This window comes from Penicillium riverlandense (assembly GCF_028828495.1).
Source record: "Penicillium riverlandense strain IBT 135883 chromosome Unknown utg000011l_segment0_segment0, whole genome shotgun sequence".
NCBI lineage: Eukaryota > Fungi > Ascomycota > Eurotiomycetes > Eurotiales > Aspergillaceae > Penicillium > Penicillium riverlandense.
In genome coordinates, this window is record NW_026643201.1 from 594,651 (window position 1) to 612,681 (window position 18,031).

The following is an 18,031-nucleotide window of genomic DNA, read 5'->3' on the forward strand; positions in this document are numbered from 1 at the left end:
AGGGATTAATTATAGGTACACCAACGACACTACAACTCGGTAGGCACGGGTACCGTCACGGATGTAGCAGCGTCTGGTGTTCACCGTCTTCCTCTTCGTCCCACTCAATCTCCTCACCCAACCACAGCATCGGCATAGCCGTGAGCGCCGCCAACACCCCCAGCGTCCCGGACATAGCGCCCCAGCCAAATCGATACTCCACAAACCCTCCCCACAGCGGACCCAGGAACACCCCCGCGAATTGGCACATGCTCTGCAGTCCAAATCCCTGTGCGACTGCACCCTTGGATCCCAAGGAGCCGTGGTGTGCGCGCTCCATTTCGGAGAGTGCGAGCTGCGTCTCGACGTACATGGCTGGCGCGCAGGCGTGGATGAATACCCCGATTACGAAGAGGAGAATGACTAGCAGGGCGATGTGTGGCGGATCATTGGGTTCGACGAAGCGGAGGCCAATGAGGGATGGGGAGAGGAGGCAAAAGCAGGTGAAGGCTACGAAGCGGGCGCCGCAGCGGTCTGTGATGTAGCCTACACCAGATCAGGTCTTTGTTCATGATGTTTTCCCCCAAGTGAATACTCACCGAAAAAGGGCTCGAAGAAAGCGGGAATCGCCATGGGGAGGAAGATCAGGCCCATTCCAAAGGCGGACCATCCGTAGCGAGATTCGACGAAGATGGCCAGTGTCTGCATGGTCAGTTTCTGTCCTGGATTAATCCAAGAGGCAAAAGAATGAAGAACATACTGCGTCAAAAGCAGATAGCAATATCCCATGCACCAGGAGTGCCCACGAGGAAATCAGCACTCGGCGCTGCGTGAGCATACGCAACAAGACAAAGCCTCGACTCCTTGGTAGTTCTTCTTCCAACTGACCAGGAAGTACCATCACCTCTGCCTGCACTCCTGCACCTCTGTTATGAGCACTACTACTCTCCCACCGCTGCGCACTCCTCTTCTCTATCATCACCACCCGCATCCCCAAATCCACCGCAATAATCGCATATGCCACCCAGAACACCGTGTCATACCCACCAGCATGATACACCAACCCTCCCAGGAAGGGACCCAACAGAAACCCCGACGCAATAGCCGACCCAAGATATCCGATCGTCTGACCGAGATTCTCCCGCGGCACGGAGTCATTAATCAGGGCGAAGGCAGCGACCACGACGAGCGCCCCGGCGCAGCCTTGGAGCAGGCGACCTGCGACGAACATTGCTAGCGAATGGGATTCATGTAGTACACCCATGCAGCCTGCTAGTAGGACTAGCGCTGTGAGGAAGGGGAGTCGACGTGTGCGTGCACTGTCGATTAGGTAGCCGAAGACGGGGCAGAGGAGGAGGGCTGTGCCGGCTTCGCACATGAGGAGGACGCTGACCCAGTATTCTCCTGTTGTGTGTCTTAGCGCTTATTCCAGTTGGGTGGTGAGGGGAGAGAGGATGTACGGTCTTTGTATTCGACTCCAGCGCGAGTTACTAGTGCTGTTGGCATGACGGGGACAATCTGAGGGTTGTTAGGCTTGTCCGGCTCACGAGTGACGGGATAGGCCTGGAGATTTACCATTGCGTAGAGAAGGAAGTCCTGGTTGCATCAGTGTCTGGTCAGCTACGCTGGTAATTCTGATCGCACTTACCGTGAAGGTGGACATCCAGACTGTCGCGACGATGAATGGCGTCGATGACCGTAGACCTAACAGCATCGGGGGCTGTTTCCTCCCGGGAATCACCTTGGACACTGACACAGTTCTCATGATGTCTAGCAGGCAATCTGTTTAGGAAATCGATGCTCACAATGACAAACACAGAAAAATTAAAGACGAGAGTCGAAGAGCGAGTTGGATTCACGGTGATTCTCTTTGTTCTCTGAACTAAACCAAACAAAGCACCACCACCATCCGCCCAGACGACTCGTCTTTATTGAGAACAACAGTACCCTGGCTACCTGGTAGTTTCATTTTGTCTTCCCCTTTTACACAGCATTAACCAGCAGGAAGGCCGTTACAGCCAGACACCATCGTTCAGAAGCCCAAAAGTGGCAACCACGGCTCCGATTCGACGATTCGCAACCGAACCACCAAACTCTGGATGCTCCTGTACGCTGTCATATATTTGCTTGTGCGCTCTACCACAGGGGCCGGTTTCTGAAGCGCAGTCGCTGTCTGTCTACGGTGCGTGACCCTGTCTGAATTTTAAGCCTGGACAAAACCAGCTTCGGGCATGTGGGTTGTGCTGCGTTGCCGGACAGAGCAGACCATTTGCTTTTCTTCCGAGGATGGCCACGAGGTCTGTTTGTGGAGATAGAAACAGTAGTCTCCTCTATAACCCTCTTCTGGCAGTGCGTGATCAGTGCACGGAGACGTTGTGAGACGCTGCGGGAATCTCTGTCCTGCTTCGGAGGATCTACTTGCCCCCCTGACATTTTTCGTTATCCCATCTCAAGTACTACCACCCCCGTCTACTCCGAATCTCAGTGGCACATCTCAAAGACTCCACCGGTTTATTCACACAAAGCTAAACAGCATCGCCTTCCTGCCCATCCGCCAGCGACGGTTTGCTTGCTGGACGCTCAAACCAGTCGATGTGAACTAGAGGATTTGGCGCCAGCAATCTCCGCTGATCTTCATGCTCAAACGTTCGACTCCGGGAAAACTGTGCAAATGCAAGACCTATCGCGCATTGAAACTATTGGTCAACTGCGGCCCCAAAAAGCCAAACTCGGCCCATTACCACGGGCATATTTTCATCCTTCAGGAAGCTTTAGCCCCGATGGCCCCTTATAGCCTCTTGACATTTAAGACCGCGTTTCACTAGGTGCTCGACATTATATTATGTCTGGCATGACATGCCATGTTCATGAGTTTCATATCCTTTTGGAACAGTTCGACCATGTCCAAAATGCCATCGAAAGGGGGTCGCTACAGCTCGAGTCTCCCTTGGATTATGAACCTAGGATTTCTCTACTTAAGTTTTATAACCCTTGCCTACGGCGCTCCTACCTCCGACTTCGATCTCGAACTTCCATCTCGACCTAATACCGAAACAGAGCTGCTCTATGCACTCAACCGGCAAGATGAACTTGACGACCGGACGTCTATGGTTAAACGAGGGAGTAATCCGACTTTATATGCCAATGGGTGGCTTATAGGCCGAGATTCATATGGCAACACGATCTATGCATTTGGTTCAAACGAAAATTCTTTAGCAAAAGGAATCGTCACAGTTGGCAAGAAAATTGCTGCCGGAGGCGAAGCGACGGTGTTGCAAGCCTCACTGTTGACATTCAGCAGGCCGCGAGAAGTCAGACAGAACACGGCAAGCCGAAACTGGGGTGGACATCCCGTCGGAAATGAACGAGTCCAGCAAAACCTCGTTGCAAAAGATTCGTATATAGCGCTTGCATACAAGAGCGTGCATATAATGGAAAAGCTCGAACCGAGCAAGACCGTTCCCCGTGTGTACAAGGCTCTCTTGCTTCCTCCGGATGAGGAATACTGCGGGGACAATGCGGAGAATGGGTCACTCGTCGTTATGGAGAAACTGGATAAGGATGCGGTAGCTATGTTGAGGAGGTATATCGCCGCACGAGCGACGCATGGTCCCCGATACAAGCTCTTCAATCGTCTCATCATGATGCAACAATTCGTGAAGGGATTGAACTATGCTCATGACCTAGGAATTGCCCACAATGATGCCCATCTAAGGAATCTGATGGCGACTTTTCAACCTAACCAGTGGAAGATTATTGATTGGGATTTTTCGACCGATTTTGGTGGGAAACCAGGTAAGACTCAAATCACTTAGACTGCAAGCCATAAGAAACTCACCACTGCCAATCTCCACTAGGGAAAATAAGAGCGAACGAAGAGTTTGCAAGTGATGTTAAAGCGGCAGGGATGAGCCTTCTATTTGCTGGTGTCCCTCGACTGCTATCAGAAACAAACAAGCGTCGTCTGGACAGCATGCTGTCGAAACCTCGAAGCCCGACAAATGTCAAAGAATCACTGGAAGATCTATTTGATCTCGAAGGCTATGACGAATTCTTAGCACTCGTTGGCAAAACCATCTGCGAACAGTCGAGGCGTCTAACGATGAAAGAATTCTATTCGGAGCTCCGGAATTTCAAAGGGGACGATATTCCCTTTATCGAATGAAGGTAGTATACGCAAGGCTTATAGGTCAACGCAGGTTAAACATCAAGGACGCATCTGCGCGATTTCAGAGGAGACCTGGGAAAAGGACATTGAAGAAAAGAAGAGCAAGTCTCTTGCAGTTAGCATACAATTAGTCCAACTAACAAATGCCCTCTGTGTACGTGATTTCTTTAGACCTGACAGACTAGACCTTCCCCTACAGAAGAGCATATCCTCTTGTATCTATCGCACTGCACCATCGACACACATCTCTTCTATGAGACTGCGATTACTATATTCGCTCCTTTATCCGTTTAATTCTTGGGGCCGAGGTCTTCCTATACCGAGAATCTCTCTGATTCTCTCGCACCGTCTGCCGGGTTTGGACCTAGCATGCCAAAATGCACCTACCCGCCCAACTAGGGAAAAAGATCTAGTTTATAGAAGAACCAAAAATGGGTTACCTTCCCCTTAGAACGATGATAAACTTCCTCTTTGGCGAGGAATATTTGCGAGGAAGCTTGGCGGTATCTCGGCCAAATCGGCAAGCAGTTGGGAGAAAGTAGTATCCCAGGGCAGTACACTATGTGGAAGATAGCACTCTACGCTCGCAAAAAGGCGAGGTGATTGGAAAAGCCGATTACAGGACACGCAGTCAGGCAGGCGGCGCTAGCAGCATCATTGCGCCGACATGGTACAAACGGCTGAAATTCCCGGGGCCATCCCGGAATAATGCCAATGGCAGCCCATCAGCCGGCTTCCTACCGGGCTCACTCATCGCATGTCTCCGCGTTCCCGACCCCGTAGTGGAGTTCGCCGAGTGGCCTCCCGCTGAGCGCAGCTGTCCAGGCGCGTCACCTAAATTCATCATTTATTCCCCTAGAGTGACGCACGGTCGCAGGCTCGGAGGGCGGAAGTTCGGATTTTCGGCCGAGCCAAATTGGGGGTAGAGAGGATCTGGGGAAGAGTTACTGTGTAGGCAGAGAGAGAGAGAGGGTGGACTTGCCGATAAGATAGTGAGCAGTAAGCGGGCTGCGGGCGGCCACTCGCGGTCATCGGAGCTGCCCGATGGCTCGATTATCCAGGCGGAATAAATACTGCTGCGCCGGCTGATTGACCTGCAAACACATCCTTATTTTTTTTTGGGAAATCTCCTTTCTTGTCTTTCATTTCTCATCACCTCTAATCCTCCATCATGTCGACTCTGGCCGCCGCCCGCTATGGCAAGGACAATGTCCGGGTGTACAAGGTGCACCGGGACGAGAAGACCGGCGTGCAGTCCGTGTGTGAGATGACGGTGTGTGTCCTGCTGGAGGGCGACATCGAGACCTCGTAAGTTTCTTACCCATCTACGCACTTCGTCCGAGCTAACCGACTCCTGCGCAGCTACACCAAGGCCGACAACAGCGTAGTCGTCGCAACAGACTCAATCAAGAACACCATCTACATCACCGCGAAGCAGCAGCCCGTGACACCCCCGGAGCTGTTCGGCTCTATCCTAGGTACGCACTTCATCCAGAAGTACAGCCACATCCACGCGGCGCACGTCAACATCGTCACCCACCGCTGGGTGCGCATGCAAATCGACGGCAAGCCGCACCCGCACTCGTTCGTCAAGGACAGTCCGGAGACGCGCAATGTGCAGGTCGACGTCGTCGAGGGCAAGGGCATCAGCATCAACTCGTCCATCCAGGGTCTGACCGTGCTCAAGAGCACCGGATCGCAGTTCTGGGGCTTCGTCCGCGACGAGTACACCACCCTCAAGGAGACCTGGGACCGCATTCTCAGCACCGATGTCGCCGCCAATTGGCAGTGGCGCCAGTTCACTGGTCTCGCCGAGGTCCGCACGCACGCTGACAAGTTCGATGCCGCATGGGAGGCGGCCCGCGCTATCACTCTCAAGACCTTTGCCGAGGATAACTCTGCCAGTGTGCAGGCCACCATGTACCAGATGGGCGAGAAGATCCTGGCTGCTGCACCGCTGGTTGATACGGTTGAGTATGCTCTGCCGAATAACCACTACTTTGAAATTGGTATGTACCTCTCTCTCTTTGCGCCTATAATCCGTACTAACCAATTCCTTCTAGACCTCAGCTGGCACAAGGGCACCAAGAACACCGGCAAGGACGCCGAGGTGTACGCGCCCCAGTCGAACCCCAACGGTCTCATCAAGTGCACGGTGGCCCGCTCGGGCGGCAAGCCCAAACTGTAGATATAGTCGGGTTCGGACTCCCCGACGCCGGAGTTCAACATGGTGTTTTTCTTGTACATATAGTTTATACCAACCTCTATCATCGCTCATATCGAAATTCGTTTCCTTTCTTCAATGTACGTGGTTTTTTGTTCTTGTGCTTGAAGAGAGCTCGTAGCTATAAGTACAAAAAAGGCGGCTAGAGTATCAAATGGTCGCGGAAAACATGTAACATCACCCAAAGAAAAGAGACTCCACACCCATGCGCTTGCGCAGAACATCAGAAAGAGAAAAATAATGGCACAGATAGAATGATACAGCAACAACGGTGCTTGAAAAGCGGTTTATGAAGACTCGCGCGCGGCCTGGAACGCCTGTTGGAATTCCGTCTTGTGCCCTAGCACAGTCTCGTTCCCGAACTTGATAATATTCTCCTTGTAAGGATGGGCAAGGCCTTCGAACGCTGCAGGATATATATCGTTAGTCAAAACCGCCCCCTGAAAAAATCGCGACAAACATCTGTCCAGGGCAAGCAACTCACTCTTCAGCCGCGCTAGCCGTGGCTTCTGCAACCGGTTCTTGGGCAACATCCCCTTCACTGCCCGACGCAGTACCTCCCCGCCACCCCATTTGGCAAACATCTGGTCCATTGACATGCTCTTCAAGCTCCCGGGCCGCGTCGTGTGCGTGTAGTACTGCTTCTGCTGCCGCTTCTTCCCCGTCGTGTGCAGGTCGTGGCACCCCACGACCACCACGTAGTCGCCGCAGTCGGTCGAGGGATCGTAGATGGGTTTATTCTTGCCCATCAGTACCAGGGCGATTGAGGAGGCAAGGCGCCCGAGCGATCGCTCGTCGGAGCCGGCGTCGATGTAGTGCCATGTTCGGGAGTAGGCAAGACGGGTCTGGCGGTTGGTTAGTCATTGAGTCAGTCAGACAGAAGGAGAAAGGCGGATGTATTTAATTACCTTGCCGACTGTGGTGGACATGGTGGGTGGAATGACAATGATGCCTCGATCAACAAGAATCCAATCCCTCAAGACTCTCCGCGAAGATCTGGCTGGCACCAAGGCACGTGACCCGACAGCCCTAGTGGATGAGTCAGCGAATTCCCAAACTCGGACTAGCGCTAAATTACCGATCCCACAATCGGAAAGCACGACCAACAAGACTGTTCGTTCCTACCATCTCCCTCGACAACCACCTTCGACTCCGACAAGGGCCATCTCACCCACCATGGCTTCCGTCCCGAGTGTGCAATGCTTCGGCAAGAAGAAGACGGGTACGTTTGCTCCCTCGTGCGAATCGTGGGAATCGCTTGCTAACTGGAAATCCGACTTTTAGCTACCGCTGTCGCCCACTGCAAGGTATGAAGACGAATCCCACGAATCCCCCCCGCCTGTCGTGTCTGGAGAGATGAGAGAAATGGAAAAAAAATTTGGCATGTAGGAATATCGCACAATTGGCGAAGTGTCGGGTGGTTGGATTGAGATGGAAATTTGCGCACTGGATGGACACACACCACGAACAAAAGAAACACATGGCTGAGACTTCTTTCTCTTACAGCAAGGCAAGGGCCTCGTCAAGGTCAACGGCCAGCCCCTCTCTCTGGTGCAGCCTGAGATCCTCCGCTTCAAGGTACGACATCCGATAAAAAAACTTCAGACCTAGCAAAAAATCTGACCCTCTGTCCACAGGTCTACGAGCCCCTCCTGATCGTCGGCGTCGACAAGTTCGCCGGTGTCGACATCCGCGTCCGCGTCTCCGGTGGTGGTCACACCTCGCAGGTCTACGCCATCCGCCAGGCCATCGCCAAGTCTATTGTCGCCTACTACCAGAAGTACGTCGACGAGCACTCCAAGAACCAGCTCAAGCAGGCTTTCGTCCAGTACGACCGGGCGCTCCTGGTTGCCGATAACCGCCGCGCAGAGCCCAAGAAGTTCGGTGGTCGTGGTGCCCGTGCCCGTTACCAGAAGTCTTACCGTTAAATCTTTTTCTCTTTTTTTTATTAGAGAGAAAAAGGAACGGCGGGATTACGGAGTATATGGCACTGTCTGCATATCAACCTCTTACGACTTTGTTTCCGTTGACTTCTTGGTGGACTGGGTGCATGGTGTCTTGTGTGTGGTAGGAGATGAATATGAATGCGGGTGGTGGTGGTTTACCCGCTGCGATGAGAAAGGACCTGAGTTGAGGACATCCCTTGACCCTGTCAGAGGGGGGAACGCATATCCTATGTTCTTTCACTGGCGCTGTCCTTGAATGGCTGGATAAAAATTACCTAGCATAGGCCAGGAAAATCTGCTCAAATAACACGGGTTTTTCATTGTTCAGCAAGACGCAGTCCGTCTGCGTGCTCCACACGTTGTGACTGGATGTAGTATGGACCGGGAGTAGGACATGTAGACTTTGTTGCGGTATTGCAGTGTTCAGCTTGATGCTTGCCATGCCGATCCTTGACATGCTGGCTAGATGCTCTCAAGTCGTAGTACGAAGCCGATATCTATCTCTACATAGCCGTTGATGGCAAACATTTCAGTCATACATTCATAGAACCGTACATGTACATAATTCCCTCTGAACCGAGCTCAACCACCAAAGAACCTCTCACCCCACAGATCGAACAAACAAACATCCACCCCTAATACGGCTCTAGCTCTTCATCCTCATTATCCTCCACACTGCCCTGATTCCCCTCATCCTCATCCTCAACTCCCTCAACTGAAAGCACATCATAAGGGTTGTAGACCTTGGCATCCTTCTCCACGGGAGGCAGAGTGTAAGGGGGTGCCGAGTCGTCCATATCGTCGATATCGCCGTCACATTCGTCTGGGTAGAAGCCGATCTGCAGGCCACGGTACATGGTGCGGGAAAGCATGCAAGTGCGAGCGTAGAGCGCATTGCTCACGCTGTTGGTGCTGAGGTAGGCATTTCCCTCGGAGAATTGCACGTAGATGACTACCATGTTGTGGATGTGGTACAGATCGTGCCGGATCATGTCTTCGGTTATGGCTGGTCGCTGGTTGATGTTGTAGATAACAAGGTTGCGCGACGCGGTGCCTTCCTTGGCTCGCTTCATTGCGTACTGGCCGGGCCACCACTGACGGCCGGCCCAGCCAACGGGAGTCTATATTACGGGTGTGAGTGCGGTGTGGGATGGCGTTGACCATAGGGTATAGGGTGGGACGGATACTTACAGAGCGACGGGAAACATAGAAGGCGTGCGACTGGCAATATGCCATGAAGTTCTCTGCATCACCGTGATTCATGAAAGTGACAAAGCACGCATGCCGGTGAGGCAGAAGGTGAATGTCCATGAGCAGACCCCCGCGGACCGCATTAATGATATCGGCATGCGTGGCACCGTTCGGGATGCGGAGCGCGATCGTGCATGGCTCACTGTCGTCATTGCGTCTGTGGTCACCCACAAGTTCATGTCCTCGATGTTCAGCGCCGGAGTCAGCGCCAACAGTAGAATAATGGGTGTCTGGCTTGTTGTCGCTGTCATTCTGAGGGCTTTGCTCCTCATCCTTGGAGTAGTCCTGCTTGCGGCGGGGAGCTGGAATCGACAGGGAGTTGCTGCTGTCGCTGCCCTTGTTGTTCTGGGAAGAGCTAGAGTAAACCCCAGCGGTTTGGACCACGCCCTACCGTTTGCTGGGTTAATGTGGGGTATATTATTGAAGAGGAAAGACGATGCTCACTTTGACCCGTTTCTCAGCAAGGAGCATTTTCAGGTGGTCTAGAAAGTATGTATTAGATCGGGGTTCTAAATATGATCGCAAGGACGGACCAAGTTCAGCGGATGCTTTGAGCTGTTTATGCGAGTTTTGATATCAGCTTGTGGAACGCGCTGCGGCAGAGTATCAGATAACCTACCAGTTCCTCGTACTCAGACTTGGGAATATTCACGAGATCCTCAAATTCCTGAAGACTGAACTAGTCGTCGTTAGCTGCGTGCGACTGGTACTGTATGATCAAAGCGGGATACTTACTGTTGGCTCTTTGCCAGAGGAGACGGAGGGACCCGCAGAGGGCCCAAAAGAGGGTCCAGCAGCCCCATTCCCAGCTTGTGTCATAGTGACTGCTTAAATGAAAAGATAAAGCGCGAGCTTGGAAAGAAGAAAGGTGTAGTGAGCGACAGAAAGAAACGCGGAGAGGATCAAAGGGGTTTGGGATAGGAATGGGATCGGATGGGAAGGAGGAAGAAAGTGGAAGCGATGGAGAGCACCGAAAAGGAAGGCCAAACAAAAAATATCAGTACCAAAGACACGCGCGGAGGTCGGTGGCCCAATATCAACATCACCATTTTATTATCTAGCATTATCAAGCAAGCAGAAACCGACGCGAAATAGCCACGCTCATCCATAGATCTTAAAGTAGCCTGCACGAGATTCACTATTCCATATATTAGACATCAATTAGGCTAAGTGAAGTCCCTCTTTTGAAGCTCCCAAAGTACATGACGCTGCCGATGGACGAATCTGTTGCAAATAGCAAAGACGTAGAATTATTCTGTCCATCAAATCAAGGTTAGCCTTGCTCTCTGAGGGATCAGGCTCATAGTTGGACCTGACAATTGTGGTGAATGTTATGATGATTTTTTGAGATTCGCATTTCCGCACAGTAGCTGTGCAGAATAAATGGCAAGAGGATGGTGTCTGATGGTGGTTGTATTGACTTAGGGCTTTGTGTAATTGTGCCTGAGGCACCAACGGCTGACTAAGGCACTTTAGTCGCGTCCGAGACACGGGTGCGCGGTGGTGCGCGGTGATGCGCGTCGATGGTGCCCCTTCTGTTTCCCCCCCACAGAACAGTCGAAGCCACTGGCCCAGACATCCCTCTGTTACACTCCAACGAGTATTCAATCCACCATGTCTGCTGCTGCCCGTCGGGCCAAGCTCGAACAGCTTGTCGCTCTCCGCAAGTCCGGAAAGAAGAGCGGTTCGACCTGGCAGCCCGAGGAACAGGACGACATCTACGAAGAAGTCGACGACGAGGGCTACAAGAAGATCATCCGAGATCGTCTCGACCAGGATGACTTTGTTGTCGATGACAATGGAGCCGGCTACGCGGACGACGGCCGGGAAGTATGGAACGAAAACACCGTGGAGTACGACAGCGACGAGAGCGACGAATTGCCCGCTCGAGGCAAAAATGCCAAACGGAAACGCGCGGAGGAGGAACAGCGGAAGGAGAAGATGAACAACGGTATTACCAACTACTTCAACAAAGGCCATGGCGCTGCAGCCGCTCCTAAGCCCAAGGTGAGTCGCTGTCTTTTCCCGCGAAATTCAACCGGCCTGACACTGTGCACAGCCCGTTGCCAACGCCGATGACAAGGCGTTCTTGGCCGGCCTACTCGATGAAGTTGACACCAATGTCGTATCGAACCACGCCCCGACACGAAACATTGTCAAGTCGGAGGCGCGACGCAAAGTCCGAGTTCTCTCCCCACCCTTGTCCGAAAGGCGGCGCCGGGAGAAAATCACGCCAAAGGAAAACGAAATGCCTAGCTCTCCCATCAAGGACCAACCCACGCTTCCCTCGGAAGACTTCGACGACGGCCCGCTGCCCATGATGGACGATGAAGATGTTCCTATGAGCGACAACCCCATGCCCTCGTCACCAATCAGCAAGGCAGCGGAACGCAAAAGTGCTATGAAGATCAAGGCCGAAGAATCTGAGGAGGAAGACACCGACCTGATGGATGTTGCGGAAGCCACGGTTTCTGAGTCCAAGGCCGCGAATGTTAACATGACGGGGAGTCGGCCACCTCCAAAACTCAAGAAGGAGACTCTTCCGACGCCAGCAAGCTCTTCCCCGGTCAAAGCATTGCCGGAGGTCATGGATGCTTCCTGGAACGATGTCAGGAGCAAGTTGAACGTTCTCAGCAGCCCGACCAAGGAAATGCATAGCTTTGGCAAACTGCGCGCTCAGGATGTCGTCGAAGAAGATGGCAGCCTACGTATGTTTTGGCTGGATTATACCGAGGTCAACGGAAGCCTGTGTCTGTTTGGAAAGGTGAAGAACAAGCAGAACGGCTCCTACGCTAGTGCTTTCGTCAAAGTCGACAATATTCTGCGAAAGCTGTATTTCCTTCCTCGGGAGCATCGGTACAAGCATGGAAGACAGACCGATGATGAGGTTGACATGCAAGACGTCTACCAGGAGGTTGACGAGATGATGACGAAGATGCGAGTTGGCATGCACAAGATCAAGCCCTGTACGCGCAAATACGCCTTTGAGATGCCCGGCGTCCCCAAGGAAGCGGAATACCTCAAGATGTTATATCCCTACGACAAGCCTGCGCTGCCCATGGACGTTAAGGGCGAGACGTTCTCGAATGTCTTTGGCACCAACACCTCTCTGTTTGAGCAGTTTGTTCTCTGGAAGAACATCATGGGCCCCTGCTGGCTCAGAATCGACGAGGCCGACTTCTCGGCGGTCAATAATGCATCCTGGTGCAAGTTCGAGTGCCAGGCGGCCAAGCCAGCGCTCATCAGCCCGGCTCCCGACACTGAGAACCTGGACGCTCCACCCTTGACCCTCATGAGTCTTTCCTTCCGAACTCAACTCAACGTCAAGGATAACAAGCAGGAGATCTTGGTGGCGAGTGCCAGAGTGTACGAGAATGTTTCTTTGACTGACACTACTCCTCCCGAGAAACTGCCTTGCAAGACCTTCACTGTCATGCGTCCCTCGGGCGCATCTTACCCGATGCATTTTGAAGCTGAGACGCGGAAGCAGCGAGGCACTTTCATGTTGGAAAAGAGCGAACAATTCCTGCTCAGCAAATTCTTGGCGTTGTTCGAGAGAATGGACCCTGATGTTATCATGGGTCACCAGCTGCAGGATGTCGATCTCAGTATTCTTCTGAACCGGATGCGCGAGAAGAAGACCCCTGGATGGCATCGTATCGGTCGACTCAAGCGAGGAGATTGGCCCAAAAACTTCAATAGGGGTGGTGGTTTCTTTGCGGAGAGGCAGCTGATTGCCGGGCGACTGCTCTGTGATGTCGGCAACGATATGGGCAAGGTATGCTTTTCTCCCTCAATTGCAACAACAAAGCTAATCTCAGATAGTCCCTCATGATGAAATGTCAATCGTGGAGTCTGACAGAGATGTGTCAACTTTATCTCGGCGAGGGCAACGCGCGTCAGGAGTTGGACGTCGAAGCCGCATTGAAGTCGTGGGCAACCACCAAGGAGGGTCTTATGAATTTCGTCAACCACTGCGATACAGACACATACTTCATTGCTGCCCTGGTTCTCCGCCTGCAAATGTTGCCTCTCACGAAGGTCCTCACTAACATTGCCGGAAACTCCTGGGCACGCACACTCAGCGGCACTCGCGCCGAGCGTAACGAGTACATTCTGTTGCACGAGTTCCATCGGAATAAGTATATCTGTCCGGACAAATACTCCTCTCGCCTGCAGAAGCAAGAGGAGAAGATGTTGGAAGGCGATGACGACGAATCGGTCGACAAGAAGAAGAAAGACAAGTACAAAGGTGGTCTCGTCTTCGAGCCAGAGAAAGGTCTTTACGACCGCTTCATCCTGGTCATGGATTTCAACAGTTTGTATCCCAGCATCATCCAGGAGTTTAATATCTGCTTTACGACTGTGGATCGAACAGCCACGGTAGGTGTCCTTTCATTTGTTGTTTAGACCCGATCTAACATTACTCCCTTTTAGTCCGAGAATGAGAACGAAGAAAAGGTGCCCGATGTTCCCTCGTCTGATGCAGAGCAGGGCGTCCTGCCTCGTCTAATTGCGACTTTGGTCGGCCGTCGGCGCGAAGTGAAGAAGTTGATGAAGGACAAGCGTGCCACTCCTGAGCAACTTGCTCTGTGGGATACGAAGCAACTGGCCTTCAAGCTGACTGCTAACTCCATGTATGGATGTTTGGGATACACTCAGAGTCGCTTCTATGCCCGACCCCTGGCCATGCTCACCACTTTCAAGGGACGTGAGATTTTGAGAAGCACCAAGGATCTGGCAGAAAGCAAGCAGCTGAGAGTCATCTACGGTGATACTGATTCCGTCATGATCAATACCAACATGGACACCATCAGTGACGCTCTCAAGGTTGGTGATGAGTTCAAAAAGTTGGTCAACGAACAGTACCGACTGCTGGAAATTGACATTGACAATGTCTTCCGTCGACTGCTGTTACATGCCAAGAAGAAGTACGCTGCCATTAACCTGACCGAGGTGGATGGCAAGTACGTTGAGAAACTGGAGGTTAAGGGTCTTGACATGAAGCGACGTGAATACTGTGCTCTTTCGAAGGAGGTGTCGTCAAGGCTTCTCAACGAGGTCTTGTCCGGCGAGGATCAAGAAATCGTCCTCAACAAGGTCCACGACTACCTGCGCGAGCTTGCGTGCAAGATGAAGGAATACGCGATTCCTATGCAGAAATATGTCATCTACACGGTATATCGGACCCTCTGTCCCAAAGAAATACTTGCTAATACTTTGATTTGATAGAAACTCTCCAAGCGGCCCGAAGAATACCCTAACAAGGAGAGCATGCCGCCGGCGCAGGTTGCGCTTCGTGACATTGCCCGAGGCAAGAATATCCGGCCGAACGATGTCATTTCGTACATCGTGACGACCGGTGACTCGGAAACCTCATCTCTACCGCCGGCCAAGCGATCCTACAGCCCACAAGACGTACTGAAGCAGGACTCCGGCCTCAAACCAGATGTGGAGTTCTACCTGCTCAAACAGATCTTCCCTCCCATTGAGCGTCTCTGTGCTCCAATTCCCGGCACTGACGCTGTCCGCCTGGCCGAGTGCTTGGGTCTCGATGTTCGCAAGTACCAGATCAACACATCCACCACGAGCAACCAGCAAAACAGTGAGATCTTCCCACTTGAGTCGCAGATCCCGGACTCTGTCCGCTTCGCCAACTCTGCACGACTGACCTTGCGCTGCCGCTTCTGCAAGGAGCAATCCGTGTTCGAGGGACTTGTGGAGTCGTCACATATGTGCTCGCCGCAAGGGATCATCTGTTCCAACGAGAGCTGCCAGAAACCATTTGCGGTCCTGACCATCATCGCACAGCTCGAAAGCCAAATCCGCGAACAAACCGCCCGGTACTACGAAGGCTGGCTGACTTGCGACGATTCCGCATGTGGCAACCGCACGCGGCAGATCAGCGTGTACGGGCACCGGTGTCTCGGCCCCCGCGGGCGTGCCGAGGGTTGTCTCGGTCGGATGTCGTACGAGTACTCTGAGAAGCAGATGTACAGCCAGCTTCTGTACTTTGCCGGCCTCTGGGATGTGGACAAGGCCAAGGCTGCGGCGGCGAAGGAATCCGGCGAGAAGAAGGACAGCCTGGCTGCTCTGGTCGAGTTCAACCGCACGCGATTCGGTACGATCAAGACTGTCGCTGATGGCTACTTGAAGAAATGTGGCCGGCAATGGGTGGAGATGGACGGTCTGTTCCGCTTCATGTTACAGTAAATGAATGGCTCGGCGTACGACCTTGGAATTGTAAATATTCAGGACTTGGGGTTTTCATAATTTTGGAGAAATCAATCAATCTGTTCATTGCATCACTCAACCTGTAGTACCTTTGTACTCATCATACTCGTAGGATGAATGCTGAATGAAGCCTGCAGGCCCTTATCGATCTTATCGACTCCCGGCCCCGCCACTTCTTCACTTCACCAGCTCCGAGCAGCCTCGACGCGTCGACCCAACCATATCCAGAATTTGACAGTTCAACCAGCCTGTTGAATCTGCCATGCCTCCGAAGCGGGTCCTGGTCATTGCTGGGTCGGACAGTTCTGGTGGCGCGTAAGTTCATCCCCCAATCCTCATCCCGCCGGAGCAGAAAAAAAAAGTGGCATCCGATTTCGCTCGATTGGATGTCCCCACAGGGCCATTCGCCAATAATGCCGGCATCAATGATATAAACAAACCAAAAAAATTGAACTGATCACATTTTTTAGTGGCCTGGAGGCTGACCAGAGGGTCCTTGCGGCCCATGGCTGCTATGCGCTCACAGCCACGACGGGACTGACTGCACAAAACACACTGGGCGTGCAAGACATCTTTGTTGTACCCTCGGAGTTTGTGAGGAAGCAGATCAAGGCTGGTCTGGAAGATGTCGGTGCCGATGTTGTGAAACTAGGTCAGTCGCTCTAGAGTTGCTGTCCACCCATGTCTAATGTGTGTGTTTATCAGGCATGCTCTCATCTGCGGAGACCATTGATGTCATTGCAGAAACCCTTCCAATTTATCACGTCCCCTTTGTCGTTCTGGATCCGGTCATGGTATCGACGAGCGGATCCAAACTGCTGCCAGAGAAGGCAGTCAAGGAACTCCGAACAAAACTGCTTCCCATCACCACTATCCTAACCCCGAACATACCCGAAGCTCAACTCCTACTGAAAGACGCCGGAGCAGATGCTCCCGAACCCGAGAACCTTGAAGGGCTGGTTTTGCTCGCGAAGAAAGTATGCTCCCTCGGTCCAAAGGCTGTCCTGCTCAAGGGTGGCCATCTTGCTCTCACGAAAGAGTACAAAAAGGCTCAAAGCCCACAAGAAGCGACGATTGTCGTAGATGTCCTCTTTGACGGAGAGAACGTCACTTTGCTCGAGACAGAGTACTTGGTCTCAAAGAATACCCATGGAACAGGCTGCTCGCTTGCTTCTGCTATCGCCGCGAATTTGGCACAAGGGAAGGACATGGCAAGAGCCGTTCGCAGTGCCGTGCGGTTTGTTGAGGCTGGTATCAAGACCAGCACTGACTTGGGCAGTGGAAGTGGTCCAATTAACCATTTTCATTCCGTCTATACCATGCCCTTTGCGCCGTATGTGATACTTGCTCCAGTGATTGGCACGACCTATACTGACCAAGGCACTTTAGTGGAGGATTCCTTGAATACATTTTGGATCGTCCGGATGTCAAGCCGGTGTGGGAGAGATTCACGTATCATGACTTTGTGGATGGCATGGGCCAGGGCTCGCTTCCGATTGAACGGTTCAAAGAATATCTCGTGCAAGACTATCTCTACCTGGTAAGTATAAAGTCTGCGTGGCACGACAGATTATTGATAGATTATTTAGGTCCAATTTGCGCGGAGCAACGCATTGGCAGCTTACAAAGCGAAGAGCATGGAGTCAATATCTGCTGTAAGTTTCCTTGGAATTTCGTGTTCATGGCATATCTGATTCAACCGATCCAGTCCGCCCGAATCGTGCTCCATATCGAACGGGAGATGGCCTTACATCTAGAGTACTGTGCTTCTTTCGGCCTCACAAAGCAGGAGATGGAAAATCACCCCGAAAGAATCGGTATGTTCCTTTCGTTCCTAAGGATTTTTTATATTTGTAATCTTTCCATACTAAAACTTCTATAGCATGCACTGCGTACAGCAGATACATTCTGGACGTCGGACAATCCGACGACTGGCTCGCACTGCAGATGGCTCTCGCACCATGCCTGATCGGTTATAGCACTATTGCACGCCGGCTCCACGGCGAAGAAAAGACCCTACGCCAGGGTAACCAGTACTGGAAATGGATTGAGAACTACGTCGCGGAGGACTATACGCAAGCCGTACAATTGGGGTCAGCGTTGTTGGAGGAGCACATGTCCAAAGTGTCGCCTAGCCGGATGGAGGAGCTGATTCAGATCTTTGTGCGAGCGACTGAGCTGGAGATCAGCTTCTGGGATATGGGACTGGGCAAAGAATAATAATAGTTC

The 18,031-nt window shown here is 52.3% G+C and overlaps 9 protein-coding genes across 9 annotated transcripts; 6 read left to right on the forward strand and 3 right to left on the reverse strand.

The window, feature by feature from the left end:
• Nucleotides 1-55: 55 nt before the first annotated feature.
• On the reverse strand, nt 56-1,744 carry N7474_010928 (MFS transporter; the record flags this gene model as incomplete). The annotated part of the gene is made up of 5 exons (XM_057202338.1): nt 56-525; nt 579-681; nt 740-1,383; nt 1,440-1,575; nt 1,628-1,744. The coding sequence occupies 5 exons, from the start codon at nt 1,742-1,744 to the stop codon at nt 56-58; spliced, it is 1,470 nt and encodes a 489-aa protein (XP_057047622.1).
• A 1,135-nt stretch (nt 1,745-2,879) lies between these two features.
• N7474_010929 (kinase-like protein) lies at nt 2,880-3,794 on the forward strand (the record flags this gene model as incomplete). Its single annotated transcript, XM_057202339.1, has 1 exon — nt 2,880-3,794. The coding sequence occupies one exon, from the start codon at nt 2,880-2,882 to the stop codon at nt 3,792-3,794; it is 915 nt and encodes a 304-aa protein (XP_057047623.1).
• A 1,524-nt stretch (nt 3,795-5,318) lies between these two features.
• Nucleotides 5,319-6,335, forward strand: N7474_010930 (urate oxidase; the record flags this gene model as incomplete). Its single annotated transcript, XM_057202340.1, has 2 exons — nt 5,319-5,455; nt 5,510-6,335. The coding sequence occupies 2 exons, from the start codon at nt 5,319-5,321 to the stop codon at nt 6,333-6,335; spliced, it is 963 nt and encodes a 320-aa protein (XP_057047624.1).
• Nucleotides 6,336-6,658: 323 nt separating this feature from the next.
• Nucleotides 6,659-7,300, reverse strand: N7474_010931 (mitochondrial 54S ribosomal protein uL13m; the record flags this gene model as incomplete). Its single annotated transcript, XM_057202341.1, has 2 exons — nt 6,659-7,216; nt 7,280-7,300. The coding sequence occupies 2 exons, from the start codon at nt 7,298-7,300 to the stop codon at nt 6,659-6,661; spliced, it is 579 nt and encodes a 192-aa protein (XP_057047625.1).
• Nucleotides 7,301-7,526: 226 nt separating this feature from the next.
• N7474_010932 (40S ribosomal protein uS9) lies at nt 7,527-8,299 on the forward strand (the record flags this gene model as incomplete). The annotated part of the gene is made up of 4 exons (XM_057202342.1): nt 7,527-7,593; nt 7,656-7,678; nt 7,878-7,949; nt 8,009-8,299. The coding sequence occupies exons 1-4, from the start codon at nt 7,548-7,550 to the stop codon at nt 8,297-8,299; spliced, it is 432 nt and encodes a 143-aa protein (XP_057047626.1). The 5' UTR covers nt 7,527-7,547.
• A 653-nt stretch (nt 8,300-8,952) lies between these two features.
• N7474_010933 (uncharacterized protein) lies at nt 8,953-9,390 on the reverse strand (the record flags this gene model as incomplete). Its single annotated transcript, XM_057202343.1, has 1 exon — nt 8,953-9,390. One exon carries the CDS (start codon nt 9,388-9,390, stop codon nt 8,953-8,955), a length of 438 nt encoding a protein of 145 aa, XP_057047627.1.
• Nucleotides 9,391-9,598: 208 nt separating this feature from the next.
• N7474_010934 (uncharacterized protein) lies at nt 9,599-10,054 on the forward strand (the record flags this gene model as incomplete). Its single annotated transcript, XM_057202344.1, has 1 exon — nt 9,599-10,054. One exon carries the CDS (start codon nt 9,599-9,601, stop codon nt 10,052-10,054), a length of 456 nt encoding a protein of 151 aa, XP_057047628.1.
• Nucleotides 10,055-11,182: 1,128 nt separating this feature from the next.
• N7474_010935 (DNA-directed DNA polymerase alpha catalytic subunit POL1) lies at nt 11,183-15,781 on the forward strand (the record flags this gene model as incomplete). Its single annotated transcript, XM_057202345.1, has 5 exons — nt 11,183-11,575; nt 11,628-13,346; nt 13,394-13,951; nt 14,006-14,746; nt 14,801-15,781. 5 exons carry the CDS (start codon nt 11,183-11,185, stop codon nt 15,779-15,781), a joined length of 4,392 nt encoding a protein of 1,463 aa, XP_057047629.1.
• Nucleotides 15,782-16,064: 283 nt separating this feature from the next.
• Nucleotides 16,065-18,022, forward strand: N7474_010936 (uncharacterized protein; the record flags this gene model as incomplete). The annotated part of the gene is made up of 7 exons (XM_057202346.1): nt 16,065-16,117; nt 16,273-16,454; nt 16,508-17,135; nt 17,192-17,342; nt 17,392-17,457; nt 17,511-17,619; nt 17,685-18,022. 7 exons carry the CDS (start codon nt 16,065-16,067, stop codon nt 18,020-18,022), a joined length of 1,527 nt encoding a protein of 508 aa, XP_057047630.1.
• Nucleotides 18,023-18,031: the final 9 nt, after the last annotated feature.